Source organism: Bombus vosnesenskii, unplaced genomic scaffold, assembly GCF_011952255.1.
Source record: "Bombus vosnesenskii isolate JDL3184/JDL3185 unplaced genomic scaffold, Bvos_JDL3184-5_v1.1 scf7180000013644, whole genome shotgun sequence".
Classification (NCBI taxonomy): Eukaryota; Metazoa; Arthropoda; class Insecta; order Hymenoptera; family Apidae; genus Bombus; species Bombus vosnesenskii.
This window is the reverse complement of record NW_022883165.1, coordinates 99,107-115,621: the sequence shown is the minus strand read 5'-3', so window position 1 is coordinate 115,621 and position 16,515 is coordinate 99,107. Positions and strand designations below refer to the sequence as shown.

At 36.5% G+C, this 16,515-nt stretch overlaps 1 protein-coding gene and 4 non-coding genes across 5 annotated transcripts; 3 read left to right on the top strand and 2 right to left on the bottom strand.

The window, feature by feature from the left end:
• Positions 1-2,110: 2,110 nt before the first annotated feature.
• Positions 2,111-2,184, bottom strand: Trnat-agu. Its single transcript has one exon. It is a non-coding gene; the product is annotated as a tRNA-Thr (tRNA).
• Positions 2,185-3,116: 932 nt separating this feature from the next.
• Trnap-agg lies at positions 3,117-3,188 on the top strand. The gene has a single exon. It is a non-coding gene; the product is annotated as a tRNA-Pro (tRNA).
• Positions 3,189-3,527: 339 nt separating this feature from the next.
• LOC117238860 lies at positions 3,528-3,650 on the bottom strand. Its single transcript, XR_004494279.1, has one exon. It is a non-coding gene; the product is annotated as a U5 spliceosomal RNA (small nuclear RNA).
• A 1,323-nt stretch (positions 3,651-4,973) lies between these two features.
• Positions 4,974-5,046, top strand: Trnaa-agc. The gene has a single exon. It is a non-coding gene; the product is annotated as a tRNA-Ala (tRNA).
• Positions 5,047-6,565: 1,519 nt separating this feature from the next.
• On the top strand, positions 6,566-8,759 carry LOC117238854. The gene is made up of 5 exons (XM_033504066.1): positions 6,566-6,640; positions 6,788-6,899; positions 7,474-7,673; positions 8,256-8,491; positions 8,567-8,759. Exons 1-5 carry the CDS (start codon positions 6,566-6,568, stop codon positions 8,757-8,759), a joined length of 816 nt encoding a protein of 271 aa, XP_033359957.1.
• The last annotated feature ends 7,756 nt before the right edge of the window (positions 8,760-16,515 follow it).

Genomic DNA, 16,515 nt, shown 5'->3' with positions numbered 1-16,515 from the left:
TTTATCACGCCACTTTTATTCGTAATTAATTTCTAATGTGAAATTCTGTTAACGAATATTTGTATCTCTTGTGTGTAAATATTCAAGACGTCCGACGGATAAATATCTGTGGAAAATCATGATATTAAGCACTTAGACACGATTCGTTGTCCAATTGTATAGCATTTACCGTTCGAGTAGCAGATTTTAACGAAGAATGTCCACCAGAACATATCAAATGTCCGTGTTCTTTCTTGTTCAATTATAAGGAACCGTTGTTAGAAAAGTCAATTATCATCTGTCTTTCGTTACGTTTTAACTAGTAGGCATTCGTGCAGTTCCACCTTTCAAATAGTTTGCTTTCACAGCATAATAATGTAAATTATGTAAAAAGTTACTTGACGCCATACGTATCTAGCAAATAATTGGCTATACGTTCAAAAATGTCGAAACCGATCCCACAATTTATTCCTCGTACCAATTGCAAAATACATTGAACAGATCTGTCGCGACGACCAAAAAATGTCTATTTTGTATCACATAAACGTGCATTAGTAGAACTAACAACGATTCACTGAATATTCAAGACGTTTAAGCAATCTACGGAACTGTAAACGTTCGTAATGCAAACTAAAAGGAATAAAATATGTTCGATCGATATAGATACTAAAACCAATATTTTCGGTGTGAAAATCTAATTTTTTATTTGCCTGTGTATAATGCTTAAACAGTACGGTTGAATTACGAAAGTAATCGAAAAACATACGTATGTTGGATACTGCCGAATAAGGAAAATCTACTTACATATCGATGAATTCATGATTCGCAAATGCGAACATTATATCCAAAGGAGAGGATGATGCTCGAAACAAAGTTTTACGCCTTATATAATCTTAATTGATGCGATATAACGATATTGTATCTCGTACGTTGATTTAATATGTCGTCAAAGTAAATTTTTAAGATACAAATAGAAAATTACATTCTACTCTATTCTCGGGAAAAATTAAGTTTAGGTTCCGTATTAATCGAACATTCTTTACCACGTATTATACCGATTCTTCGAATCTGAAATCGTAACGCAAATTAGTTGTAATTAATTTTTCTGTTCCGTTTGAACATTTGTAAATCGTACCTAGCACATGCAACGTTTAATCTGACGATACATAATGCGAACAATTGTGCGCAGAGTACCACATTACTTTTGTATCATCCGCATTGTAGATACCATTACAATCAATGTTGAATGATCGATGTAATTGAGTAACGCGAAAGTTGAATATAACTGTGAGAGACGAAGCGAGTCGTGCGAATGCTTGTAAGTAGACCTTAAGTATAGTATACTTAAGTATAGTACGAAGAAATTAAGTTCGACGAGTATAGACGAAAAGAAATGTAATACGTTATACACAGTGTACAGATAGGCTGCATTTCCCCTGCTAACAATAGGTAGTGGCGTGACTATATATGCCTTCATCGTATATAACGTTATTTATAAATATAGGTACACGAAGAATATAAGAATTACAAGAAATAAACATGATTTTCAAACGTCCACGCGTTAAAGAAGAACGACGCTAAAACGCTGAAACTGTTCTTTCGTTTTATAAGGAATCTGCTTCGAAGGAATTTTATTTCAATTTCGAACGCAATAATCGTATGAATCGTATGAATTCAAACGAACAGCTTTGGAATTATAGGACGGAACAAAATTAAACTGCCATCGGTAAACGATACGTTTCGTTATTGCTTTTGCAATATGGTTACGCCATACATCGTGCTTTCGGCACGCAATCTAGTCTTTTAAGCACCGTCGAGACCAGGAGATTGTCCACTGTCCGTGTACACATGAAAATACAAATTTATCACATATTATTATCTCGAATTTATTTCATTTCCAATGATGTTTGAATATGGTTGTTATTGGAATTTCGTTTCTTTATATATACTTTTATACGTCTAGAAATTTCTTAGTTACGATGTATTTTGCTTAACGTTCATCGATATTTCTAAAATATGTAATTACGTAAATAATGTTACGTAGTGTTTCAATGTTACGTTCAAAAAAAAAAAAAAAATAAACCAACAACCCTTTCTTGTTACGCTACGCCAGAGGATTAGGTTGAGATTTAGGCTCCGGAGGGATTCGAACCCTCGATCTCCTGTTTACTAGACAGGCGCTTTAACCAACTAAGCCACGGCGCCGCTTGTTTCCACGCTTTTTTAATATTTCAATCACTATAAATAGCAACATTTAAAGAATATATCAACTTAAGTATATCACAATTGTCTAAAAGAAGTATTTATAAATCTATCTGATGGGGTTTACGCTTAAGGACAAGGCCCTTCGTGTGTCGCGGCGCGTCGGAAAAACCGTTATTTATATACGAATGTACGGAGAAAAATTTTGAATCCATATCAATTATCATATCGAGATATTTATCGTTGAGAATATTTTTTCAAAACGTCACTGTAGCTCTACTAATCCTTAACATTTAGAGCTGAAACTTTCACAAAATACAGAGATAAAATTGGGCGATGCGACAGTATATCTACATACATTTATATGAAATTCACTATAAAATTTTACAATATCGTACACATATGCGTGTTTAGTTTCATTTCAAATCAGGAAAATCTCACAAACGTGTCAATAAAATTTTTATCACCAAAAGGTTTGAAATAAAAAGGTTTCGTCGCATTACAGATGTTTCAACGATACGAACACGAATGCAGCATTTTCGAGCCCGTAACTGTAATTGCTCCGATTACTACGCAAGTAATGTTTTTACCGCTAAATGTTTCAAATAAAAATTGGATGGTTTCGAGGGGGACGTAATTTAACGCGATTAAGGGATGCAATTTTTTTAGGAAGATGCCTGGGCGACATATGAGGATCAATTTTGTTCTTCTAAGGAAAATTATATATATAATATATATATATTAAAACTATTACAACCTAAAACTATTAGATGACAAACAAAAAAGGCAATAACGTTATGTTCGACGACACGAAGTCAACCCCGAAGTCGAACCGAATTTACAATTAATTGTACATTTATTTCATTATCATTAATAATATTACAATATAACTATTCACTCTCATAAAATTTAATCAATTGACCCAAGTACATAGCGGCTCGTTGGTCTAGGGGTATGATTCTCGCTTAGGGTGCGAGAGGTCCCGGGTTCAAATCCCGGACGAGCCCGTTTTTTTTTTTTCTCTTGTTTCATAATTATCGTTACAAATTTTATTTATTATCCTCCCTATGTGATTTGCTAGCTTTTACTTGAAAACTCTCTCTTGACAAACAATGTCACGATTAAAATAACAATTACGTATTTCCTATTTAATGGTTTCGTTGTAACGTTACACAAAGCTGTTATTTTTTACAGCTAAAGTTTAAAATCACATACCTAAGCGCATATATTCACGACTTTCATATTGCAATGCATTTCTACACTAAATTGTTTATTTGTGCAAAAACTCATATGCATATCCTTCTGGCACTAACAATCACCTGATTAATTATGCTTCGAATTATTAATTACCCAACAAATGTTGGGCATAACAAAAATTAAGTTATAAAACTCAATGAGTGTTCCCCTCCACGGAAATCTTTAGTAAAAGGCGAAAGATTTATACGTTATTTGAAGGGGAACGAAGGTATAGACACCGTCGTTACGTTGAAATTTATCTTACGCCAGTGCCCTTTCGCAAGTGAGAAACGTGTCCCTCTGGTGAGAATTTGGTGCATTTACGCCATAATAATTCGTCAAAACATTAAAGACTTTATCAAGTATTTATTTATTTACTATACTACATACGTTTATTTATTAGAAATTTTCATGACAGCGTATTGCTTCAAAATATTTATGTTCTATTTTTTGTACTTATATAAACAGATTCGTTCATGGGAAAATTGTTTGAAATAAAATAATTTCGATTGTTTAATATTTATATAGGGGATAACGTAGAAAAGTTGTTTTACCTCAATGTGATTGCAAAATTTAATAAAAGTAATTTAATAAATACATGATAATAAAACAATAATTTAATGATAACAAAATTACATCTATGAACAATTCATTTCTTCCACTATAGAGTGTGTTTCGGAACAGACAGTATAGAATGACAACGGTGAATTACTTATGAAAAGATAAATCAAAGATATAGGATAACGATTATTTGTTTGCGGCTTCGTTTTCGAGAAAATTACGTTTGAAAATTGGTGACAACCGATTGTACTGTATGTACGTTATTATTTTGACAATATTGCGACGGGACTTGTTAATATTTTAGCGGGATTAAAATTTATATCAACGAAGAAATTACTGAAATTGTCGTTCATCCCGCCGTAAACAAATTGTTGCTCGTCGAATCACGGAAACATCGACCAATGTCAATGAATTTTCATAGTTGTTCAAATGCCTGTATACATCGCTTTTATAGTTATTGTTAAGATTTGTATACTCTTCGGCACACACAAATTCTACAATACGATCGGAATGACGACGATCCTGCAGAGTAAATCACCGTTCTATCAGATCAAACATGGCATTGCTAATGCTCGCATGATCGTAAATATAGGAACGATACAATCTAAGACCCACTGTCCACATTATACCTACATTGTGACGCGCATTAGGCATAGAACTGCTGATACATGCAGCGGTCGTTGTAAAATAACGTGAACCTGTCCACGAAACAGTAGCGAACCGTTTTCGATGCTACGCGTTTTTGTCACGACGAGTGGCGTTACTAACATTGTCGGTAGCGTAGCTTGCGTTGCAGCTACAAACGAACGTAGCGATGTAAGATGAAAGCGTCTTCTTGTGGTTGGCTTGACCTCGTATCTTGCCGTGTACACTGAATATCGGCGTAGATATATCGACACCTTTGATAAATTACGGTTATGCGACTTTGGGTTTTATAACTTGTATAAAAGAAAATAACGAGTAGAAAATTATAAAGTAAAAATTGTATTCGTATAGGGGGCGTAGCTCAGATGGTAGAGCGCTCGCTTAGCATGCGAGAGGTACCGGGATCGATACCCGGCGCCTCCATTCCAGAATGTATATTATTTGTTAAATAATATCTGATTTTATTTTTCATATATCAAAGCTTTCAAATCTTTGTACGTCTTATTTTATACATTAATATTCCACCTCACATTTTTGACGAACGATAAGAGACAATTTCACGCAAGTATATTCGCTTTGGCAAATGAGTTAGTCATAGAGGATCGATAACGATTAATTCAGGACAGAGCTTTTTGTTGCGAATCGAATTCGGTTATTGCGTTTCTTCGGCTACTAATCGTGGTTTTCTTAAATATTACGTGGAAATCTAGGAATGGGACGTCGTGGTATGGGATACCGCAGGACCAGGAATATACACCTAGCGTAACTCGTATAATAAATTTCAAAAGATTTATATATTTGACGAGTTTCAGAGGTTCTAATGTCGTTTGACATACAAAACACAGCGAGCAACACGGGCGAGCTGTCCAATTAACGAATCGTGGAACTTGCGAGGATAGTTTAGTTGTATCGAACACAACGATAGATTAAATACTATTTTACATTTTAGCAATGCGTTCCAAGCAGTCCACGTGCAGAGAGATATCTTGGAAACAAATGGCAAAAACGTGTTCCATCAGCTGATCGTTGACGAGACACAAGAAAGATTAGTTACTCTGGAAACGATGTAAAAGCAGGACTAGTATTCCGACTACCAGCGAATTATTTCCACAAAAATTCCTCTTTCTTAAATACAAGTCTATCTGATGTTCTATTTCGCGTACACAGAAATAGAACAATAAATGCTAGTTCACGCGGAAGAAAATGTAGCGTGGATACTGTGATGAAAGTTGCTGTCATCTGGGCAATATAAATATTCTTGACGCGAAAAAGCCTTAATAATGGAAATATATTCAATACCATCTACTACGTTTTCAGCTCGCGAAACAATGAACGGTCATTCCGCCATTGCTGGTCAGGGATGAAAAAGGAAAACGCTCGTACATCGATTCTGACGAGGTATAATTACTTTTTACCGATAGAATGTCGCGAGACGACAACGTTGAACCACGTTTTCGTGCACGTTTCGTGAATTTGCACTGACAGAATGGAAACGTTAACGTATTGTTGGCGAATGTTTAAGCTTTGAAGAAAATCTCGAGGTTGAAAACCAACATCGGAGAGACGGAAGCGGAGGCATGAACGACGCGCATCGTCGATCAAAAAGTCAAGCGAGGAAAAAACAAACGCAACCACGTTTCAATCCTTTTCCATTGCTTTCACGGATTCGCGTTCTGTTCGTTGGCTAAAGAAACGAACGAAAAATGAACGACGGTGCTCAGAAAGGAGTAAAACCGCAGAAATCGGTAAGTCGCTTCTTTCGCGCGTCAATCGCACGTTCGTCTTGCTTTTTTTCTCCAATTCCACTCTCGTTATCAAACAGTACAAATCTCAATGCCATTATATCGAATCCCGTAGTATCAACTATATTGCCATCTTGTATTTTCATCGCGTTAAACATCACGAGCTACGGAGTTTAAATTTATTCCTATTCGTTTCTATAATGCTACTTTACGATTCTATCTTTTGGATCTGTCGTAATTTAACTACCAATCGTGCCGGTGGCTTCCATTTACCGGTATAAAACGACGAGGATAACGATAAAACCTGGATCATTGAAAGATTCGTTAAAAGAATTTCGAACGTCGTTTAAAATGATAAAAACTTGTATCGTGTGACCGCGCAACCGAGAAACGAAATAAAAAGACGAAGCTTAATTTAACAGGCTACGGCAGCAGCAACTGGTTTGGACGAATCTCACGGTTCGACGAATCGTTCTTCCACGCAACAGGATGTAATTAAGGATTCGCGATCGATCGTGTTGCGGGCCACATCGAGTAAGTAAACTAATTTACACGGAAGAAGCTGCCATATCGTTTATCGCGAAACGACGAAACGTTAAGCTTTTCAAGAAAAGAAGGATTACGCGTGAAAGGGGAAAACAGCGGGATTTAAAATAGTCAGGTGTAAGCGGATAGTCGAGTAACACGGTTGACATCCGCGTGAGTGATAGCGAGATCGAAATGAAAAATTTGACGTTGAGCGTTAACTTTGAATCAATCTTAACCGTTGATCCAAACAATTAACAATTAAGAATTAGCCGATCTAAGCACAGCGAGGAGTTCGATACTCGGACAAAAGGAACGAGAGAAATCGCCAGTAGTACACCAGTTTATCTCAACTCGTTTAATATCGAGTGGTTAAATTGTATATTGTTTATCTGGCGTGGTAAAACCTATTAAGCGATTTGTTCGAACGTAAAGTAAGAAAAAAATGTCAACGTACCTTAAAATTAAGCGTACCCTGCAGGTTGTAAGGCCCAGTTGTAAAACACTCTGTCGAGGAGAAAATACGTATCTGTTGGAAAATCCGAAGATAAATCAACTCGAACGGTTTAATTTGCTTGCTTAGGTTCGGACCAAGACAAAAGTGTTTCGAAGAACAAGGATGGATCCGCGGAGTTAACGCAAAGACTGTCAAGGACCGAGACTGTCAGACAAGATGCCAGAAAATTGAAGACCGCTACGCTCAATCGAATGGGAAAAATGTTTAAGCAGCGCTCCCAAACACCTGTAGCGGATAAATCACGCCTCGATATCGATAGCGATATCGTAAGCAACTCGGCACTGCAAAAGGTATATTATTTGCCCTAACGCGATATCGGATAGAAAGGAGCAGATAGAAATTCAACGAGAGGGGAACAGTGAAAAATAATTGGGCAGAAAAGGAGTTACACGTTTGGGAATTTCACGTAAATTCGTACTAGACAATTTTTCGTTCCAAGTTCCTATCGAAGACGGGCCTGGATTTTTTTAACGAGCCGAATAATCGATTCGAGTTATTAGTACGAAACTCGTCGCCAAGCGAGTTATAAAACTACAAGTACAGCAAATACGAAGTAAACGAGCGTGATAAAAAAAAAAAGAAATTTAATAGAAATTAATCCGATTTTCAGAAATAATATTGCATTTTACGCGTATAAGAATAACTATTGTAAAATCAAAACCATCGTCTCTCTGCAACTTTCTTAAATCCTCTTTTTTATAGCACACTTCGGATCGCAAATATCGTTCGTTATGTATTTTTTTTATCCGTTAACGTATAAAAAGATCGAGCGATTTTAGATCGTACATCTATGATAGTAGATATCTTTCTAACAAAAGACAAATGATATTACAAAGGTTTTTTCTCAGAATCCGGCTAAAACTATGGAAAGCGAGGACGCAGCGAAAAAAGAGAAGAGCAACTCTTTAGGTAGAATGCTGAAACTAGTGGATAAAGATGGCTCGCCGAAAAAAATGTTCCATCCTCGAGCTGGCTCTCTGAGCCGCATATTGCGTCGCAATCCTAATAACGAGGACAGCGATGACAAAAAGCAGATAGAAGAAAACGCACCGGGCATTTTTTCAAGAATGCTGAATCAGTTGAGAGGAAAGTAGAAAAAGCTGGAAAAAATCGTAAATCACGCCTACTTACGTGGTATTTATGTAGATTTTCGATGTTCAGGACGGCCACAAAGTGGAAATGCCACGCTGGAGCCAAACTTAAAGACACGCGAAAAAATAAGCTCGTTACCTCCAAAAGTGCCGTTAAATTCAAGAACGGTTAATTTATCTTCGTCGACGTCCACTTCGTCGCCACAGACGCGAATCAACGAATCGCCGCAAAAATTGTCCAGTTTCGAATATTCGATTTAAGTCGCCGCCGTTCAAAGTATCGATACGCGATAAAAAAACGACAGTAATTAACATTTCGTTTATTATATTACAATTACAGTGGTAATTATAATCGACGTTGAACGTTTGTAGATTCGTTGCAGCGTCGTCGTATTTAACTCGTATAGCAAAGAAATTCACTTTGATTTGTATTTTTCAGATACAACGGCACGCGAAACGAAACGATCAAGTATGGTGCATTTAGAAAAAGGAAGAAAAAAAGACGAATACGTTTACCTGTATAATCGTAACACAGAATCGACGAGTAAAAATTATCGTCTCGTTCGGTGTTCGAGCTACAGCGTTATTGAAAATCAATCGACACGTTGCGAATGCATTGTATATCGTGGAAATCGTTTCAACGCGCGTAAACGTCGCTGTAGAATAAAGAAAAGAAAAGAAAACGATAAAACAAAGTTTACTTTACTCGTATTTCAACGCGTAGCATTTTTTAGCATGTCAGTTAGGTAGAAAGAAAGAAAGTAAGTTTAGTTTATTGGAAGAACCATATTTATTACGTACGCATATTTCGTGTTTCGTTTTGTTTCTGCGAGACAACCGGTGTCCCTTCGTACTCCGCACGCTGTACCATTTTCTAGATACTGGCAGCGTTACGACAAAATTATCACGAGATCGTTTTACGAATCCTAAAAGAAATCGCACTAGTCGATGATTCGTAAAATCGTCCCTAAGGATCGGCTGTTCTGGCAGCTGGTACAAAATTCTATATTTACAAAAGAAAAAACGTAGACCTACGTAGCTTACGTAATTTCCTTTTGGCGCGCGCAAATCTCGCCACTGCTGCTTCAAAAGGAAAACGTTACAGCGGCACGTGCTCGATGAAAATCTGCGAATTTTCATATCTAAACATATACTTGCGTTCCCACGCGACAAAAGTTTCGTATTTCGTACGTTGCTTCGACGAAAGCGTTAAACTTTTATTTAACCTGCGTTCTTTTCTTATTTAACCCCTTGCCTTACGATTTCTTAGTAGCTACTTACGCCAGTGTCACCTATTCGCTGCTATAATATCGAAACGTTACACATATACAGTTATAATCCGCGTTTAACCTTCTTTGCGCGTAAAATCAAAAACTTGATCTTCGATTTAATCGATTTCTCGTGGAAATTCGACAACTGGCATTTAACGAGCACTGTAATTTGGTTCGGATCGTTCTGAGTAAAGGAGACACAATGTGTCAATGATAACGACAACGATGTAATAATGTACAGTTTTATCGAAAATAAGTACGTTTATCGTTAATTATCAATCAATTAATAACTCGTGGAAATAATTGGTTAATGCGGCGGTTAATTAGTTAATTAGTAAGTAGCGTGGATCGAGCGTGACTTAAAACGCGATAAGGCAAAGAGTTTAATAGATTTACGTTATAATATGTATAAAAATACATATTACGACAAAATAGGATCAGCGTATTACCAAAGTATACGTTTTTAACCAATATCTCTGTACAAATATTCGTGTAGAAGCAAATATTTCTGTACAAAAGCGAATCGTTCGTTTCAACGATTTAACGACGAATGATCCATTCAAGAATAAAATATAATTTACTTTCATGCGGCTGCGCTACAGAAACGATAAATTTGAAAGAAAGACAACGTTATTACCATCATAGCCGATATTCGAGCATCGTGCGAATCCTTTAATTCGTTTACAATATCGATTCGCTATTAATAATAATTCAGTTGGAACCATAAGGGATCTGTTTCTAGCTCGCCTTTTATAATCTTCGTTCGAAAAGATCGGTTTGTCCGAGAAATTTTACCGATTCTTTCGCAATTTCGTCTTGAATGGTAACATGATTTCAATAGACTAGCTATACATCGTCTAACGCCTTCAACTTAATCGCGGACACCGTTATTTAAGCATGTTTCATGGTATTTAACGGATTTGTGATTTGTGCGCACTGTTTAAAAAATATAAACGTACATATATATATATCTTTCCATCCTTAATTATCATACTATGTACAGCAGTGATAATGCGCGTTATCGTATCATATTTATTATACAACCGCGTCGTTCTCTTACACCGTACACTTGGATATTCATCGATCGACTAAAAAGTAATTGGCACGAATCGACGATCGATCGAACATTATTTATAATTAATCATCCGTGTAAACCAAAACATCTTTCCAACTCACGTCCATAGATACTTGCATACTCGGCCGACAGTTACGATTTATCACAGAATAACACATTCATTGTATTAATGACAACGCAATTTTCACACCAGATATCCCTGTGCTCGATCTTCTTAACGATTGGCTGGCGTCCCTTGACCAATCGTGCACGAACGGCGAACGTATTAATATATCGAGAAAAATGTTTTCTTCCGACGGAGATTAGAAACATTGGAATCGAGCACCGTAAAAACGAAGATAATTTCAATACGATCGATGGCCGGTACCGCTCTCCGTTTCTTACCTGTCGTGATATGTCTTGGAAATATCGCTACGAGATGCTTCGAAAAACTTACATCTCGTAGCGTCGATCCTCTGATTAGTCTCGGTATATAGAGAAATATTTGACAGGTCTGTGAATTTTTTTCCAATGAAATTCTTATTTATTTTCGTCGAATCGTTCGATAAATTTCGTCCTTTTACAAGCAAATCTGTTTAAGTGAAAATATCAATTACGATAAGTGAAAATTAAGTTGCATATTTTCACGTAGAATTCGCGCAAGCGCGGTATTTACATTTTGATATTTTTCAAACGGTAAAACAGCGATAAGAGAACATCTCAATCATACGATGCTTGTCCAGTTGAACAGACAAAATTTATCCAACGATTTTTCCTTATTTCTCTCGTACAAAAATAATACGATATAACGCAATATAATAACGAAGCGTTAAACGCTTTACTACAAAGTGATCGAGAGCTTACCACATATACATAGATCGTTCTTATATTACATCGCGACGGTGGTATCTACACACTTGCACGGACAATGACCGAATTTTTCAATTGCTCGTGCATTACGTTGCAAATATACTGACAACCTGAACGGATGAAACCGATTCACGACTTTTCCGAAGCTGATCCAATGAAAGCGATACACCGACATTTACCTTGAAATTGTTAACAGTAACGAAGCGTGTGATCTTTTCCACAAGCGATACGACATCTCCTTTGAATCGGAATGCAAATATATATGTACATACATACATACATACATAGAGCCAATATAATCTTTAATAAAAGATTGCGTATACTATAATTACTGTACAAGTTAATCAAATTTATTTTTCAAATAATCGCCTAATTAGTTTTTAGCACACGTAATGGAAAATTTTACGCGAATATGTGCAAAGATTACGATCTGCTTTCCTTCGTTATCAGGTTAAATGCGACCTAACTGAAGTCGTATCAACGATATAGGATTCGACAACGACGAAGATTTGTAAATTTATCCCAACGTAAAAGCAGTGAAATATTATTAGCAAAATTGATTTATTCGCAATTCGTTACGTTATACTTTTAATTTCGTAATATACGTCACGTATTTTTTACTTAGTTTAATACATAGAAATAATTATTACGTTACAGGTTCTCCGATATCCTAAGAAGAAACAAAATAATATCCTTTGCTTCGATTTTTATCTTACCATATTTACACGAAGACTGCTCTGTACATCGATAATGTTATCACATTAAAATTTTATTGAAATGTGAAAATTATAATGTTCCCATAAGAAACAAGCCTAGAGAGAGAGAGAGAGAGAAATAGACAGAGAGCGAAATTTAACGACAGCATACTTATACAAATGGGAAAGGTTCGTTTAAACATTGATCGATAAATTTTACCGAAAATTATCTACGATCGCGGTAAATCGATGACATTACGAGCATCTGTTAAAAGTAACCACGTACTTTTTCAACGAGGAAACCAATCGAAACGCGTTATAAAACCTGCATCTTACGATCAACAAAATTGCGTTAGTTTCTAGATTTAAGAAAGTAAAAGACATATAAATCGTAGAATTATTTCCTATTCCCGTGATCGTATTAAATAAGATCCGTTGATCAAAACGTTGAAACTGAAAAACCGATCCAATACCGATACTCGACGATTATTCACCTACGCGAGAAACATCGATGATACGGTTGATAATATATGCGCGCAAATGTACAGCACAGTGTTATACATATACGATACGTATAGCAAAGAAGTAAGTTCGATGAGTTGGAAACTGCAGTTGTCCGATCGATCTCTTCTTTATCGATCTGTTAGCCTATGCGTGTGAATCTGTTTTTTCGTTTGCTAAATACAAGCGAGTATAATTATATTCGCGACATCTTAGGATATTCGAAGCGATGAAACGTTTGTTACAAAGGAGACGAGCTCGGAATAAGATTCGACTATATATGTACAAGTTAGTCTTATCACTTTGTAATACTCTAACGCATTTGGCAATCAATTGGCAATTTTCTTAATTAACGGTCAACCGACATCGTTGTATAGTACACGACTTACAATTCAGTAATTTTTCATTGCAGTTACAAATTTGGTAAAAAGAGAAACGAAATTTTACGCTATTACATTTTTTTTCTACGTGACGTAAATTGGAAAATCGTAGAAAACGAATCTATAATCTGTAACACTTGAGTCGTTAAATTTGCCAATACTTGCTAATAAAGCGGATCGGATGGTAATCGTTAACTCGTTGTTGTTTAGAACGGTTTATCGATATTATCAGTCGATAAGTTATCGTGCAAGCTGAATTAAATTATACGACTTTAACGTACTTCTCTACAATTTGTATTTGTATTCCGTTTACGCGATAAAGAATCTCGATAGTATTTAAGCTGCAGGCATTTAGGCGAAATTTAAAGATAGAAAAATGCGTGCACGCGAAAGATGTGAAACATCGAGGGCACACCAACCGATCGATAAAAGAACGTCGACTCGATCGGACATTTTTCTCTCTACAATACAAGTACGATCGCGTGTTTTACGAATCGTTCTACATACGTGCTTAAGCGATATAAAAATGTTTCTCCAAAAATACATATGGGCAGTGAATTTCAATCCCTTTGTCGGTTCTTTTCTTTCTCCGTTACGGGGAAACCATCACGGGGAAACCATTACGGGGAAACCATTACGGGCAAGTCATTACGGGCAAGTCATTACGGGCAAGTCATTACGGGCAAATCATTACGGGCAAATCATTACGGGGAAATAATTACGGGGAAAGCAGGTAATCGACTTGCCTGTTGCTCTTAAACATCTAAAAATTTATCGATCGCGCCTACTTTTGCCTGGCCTGTAAATAGAAAATTAAGTACACGACTTTGTAGCATCGAGCAAATCCCACTCTAAGTACTCTATCTTTAAACGCGTCGTCGTTCAACGTTTGCTACTTACTCGATCGTTACTGGTAACTAAGGATTTTCTATCGCTAATATCGAAAAGTATTATAAGAATCGTTAAAAAAGCATACGAAATACGTGTATATGAATCGACGTGTAACGAAAGATATACGTATATGTATAAAGAAACAGGATAAATAGGTTAGTCTTTGATCAGACGAATGATCGTATAAAACTAATAATACTTGGCGATCCTTTTACAAATAAGTAAGTAAATGTACTTGTTACTACGACTAATGCGTACTCATTTTCATTCAGTTCGATGGTAAGTGAAATTAACAACGAGTCATAGATTTCACTCTTTTCCTCGGACATTTGGCTGTTGATATTCTCTAAATCGTAGCCCTACTAATCGTCTAAATTGTATAAAGTTTTGTTCTTGAAATTCTCGCATGGAAGAGATTTGTTCACAGTTCGATGGTCGTTTGGTTTACCTTCTTTTCTTTCTTTTCCTTCTTTTCCTTCTTCTTTTCTTTCAACAAATTAGTCTCACATTAATAATAAACGGCACGAGACGTTGACGACGATGTCAAAGAACGAACGATCTACGCTATAATTAACTTCAGAACGATATCGCGATCGTCGTTTCGAATCGACTGTTAATAAGTAAATATGTATATTATACGGATCGTCGAATGATTCTTGTGAAAAGCGATATGATTTCTACGAAGATGCGAGTTTCTTGTTCCCACTGACGTGTCTTTTTCCTATCATGGAAAAAAAAGGAAATCGTTCTTCTCTCTCACGTTTCTGACCTTCCCTTTTTTTTCATTCTAGGTAATGTTTTACATTTAATTTGCGTCTCTACTACGACCCTTGGACGGATAGTTGCCACTCGCGATTTGAATCGGCAATTGTTGTTCGCAGAGCCAATTCTCGTCGGGTTCCCAACAAGTCGTATTTAAATTTACAACGTAATTTTAGAATTTTAGTGTTAGAGAAACAAGCGAAAGATTTGATAATAGATGCCACGTATTTATCATAGTTTCACGGATCGTCTTGAAACGCGTGTAGACAAATAATAGTAAAAGTTTATTGATCAACGGAGAATAATTTATATAAGTGGAAACAGACGAAAACGAAAAAAAAACAAAAACAAAATAAGAGAATATTTAAATGTCAAATAAACGTTCGTTTGAAAATAAGATTGAAAATTCGTAAAAATATTTTGGAAAAATTGATTTCTCGATTAGATCTTACGACTCGTAAATGATCTACGTATTTCTATAAAAGCGATAATTACATAGAGAAAGATGCGTCTACTAATTTATTTAGTAATTACACGCGGAATAAAAGAAAAATAAAATATAATAATAAGCGAAACGAAAAGAACGTAGGATCAGAATCAGGGTTTTCCAGCATTTGTCATTTTTTGTACGAAAGTGGATTTGTTGCAAACCGAACGTCTCGATCGAAACGGTGGCAACCCATTGCGGGATACGCATCTTACAATCCTTAAGATATGCAACCTGGACTTATCTACATCACGATAGGTACCTAAACGCGAGCATCGATCGCGTCGACGTGAAAATCGAGGCAGAAACGTTCTCTCGGCGAGACATCGAGATCGAATACGTCAAAATCGTCTAATTAAGTGGAAAATAAAACATCGATTTATATTTACACGGTGAGACAGGTGAACGATCGAACGTACGTTGCGATCCGTAGGAATTCATTACGATGCTACCTCGTCGTACGTTCTCTCGTTGCGAATACTTGTTGCCGAAACGTACCGTCTTTAAACAATCCTTGAAAAATAACACCATCGTTGTTGCGTGTTCTATTCTCTTTTAGTCTACCTTCGATTCAGTATGTTTCGATAAAACGATCCATTTTTAAAGCTATACGCGTACAGCTGCCTTCGATCGAATTTTCTATGCGCGTTACGAATTATCCGCGTCTGAAACGTTTCAGAGAGTTCCATCGTCGTTCGTTAAAGTGGCCCTTTCAGCGTCCTTGTCCATTTTCCACCTCGGTCATCGTAATTCGATTCCTTGGCTAGTTACTTTCGACGTGTTCCATCGTCTTGCTCGAGAAACGAAATTCCTCTTTTTACGTGGCTCGCGAAACGAACGTGTCGAGTATGATGTCGAGGACAAAGGTAAACTACATCGTCGTGTACCACGCGAAAAATAGGAATAACGTTTTCCTTCGCATCGATCGATCGAGACACGTCTGTCGCTTTGATGTTTCGACGGACGTTCGCGAAACATCAGTGACATCGAATCGTTGATACTTTCGTTCGGTCGACCAACGTTCTCATCGTGAAAGTTCAACGTAAACGTGCGATTATCCGTTTATGCGATATAAACGGATTTGACATTCGCGCGAAACATCTTCG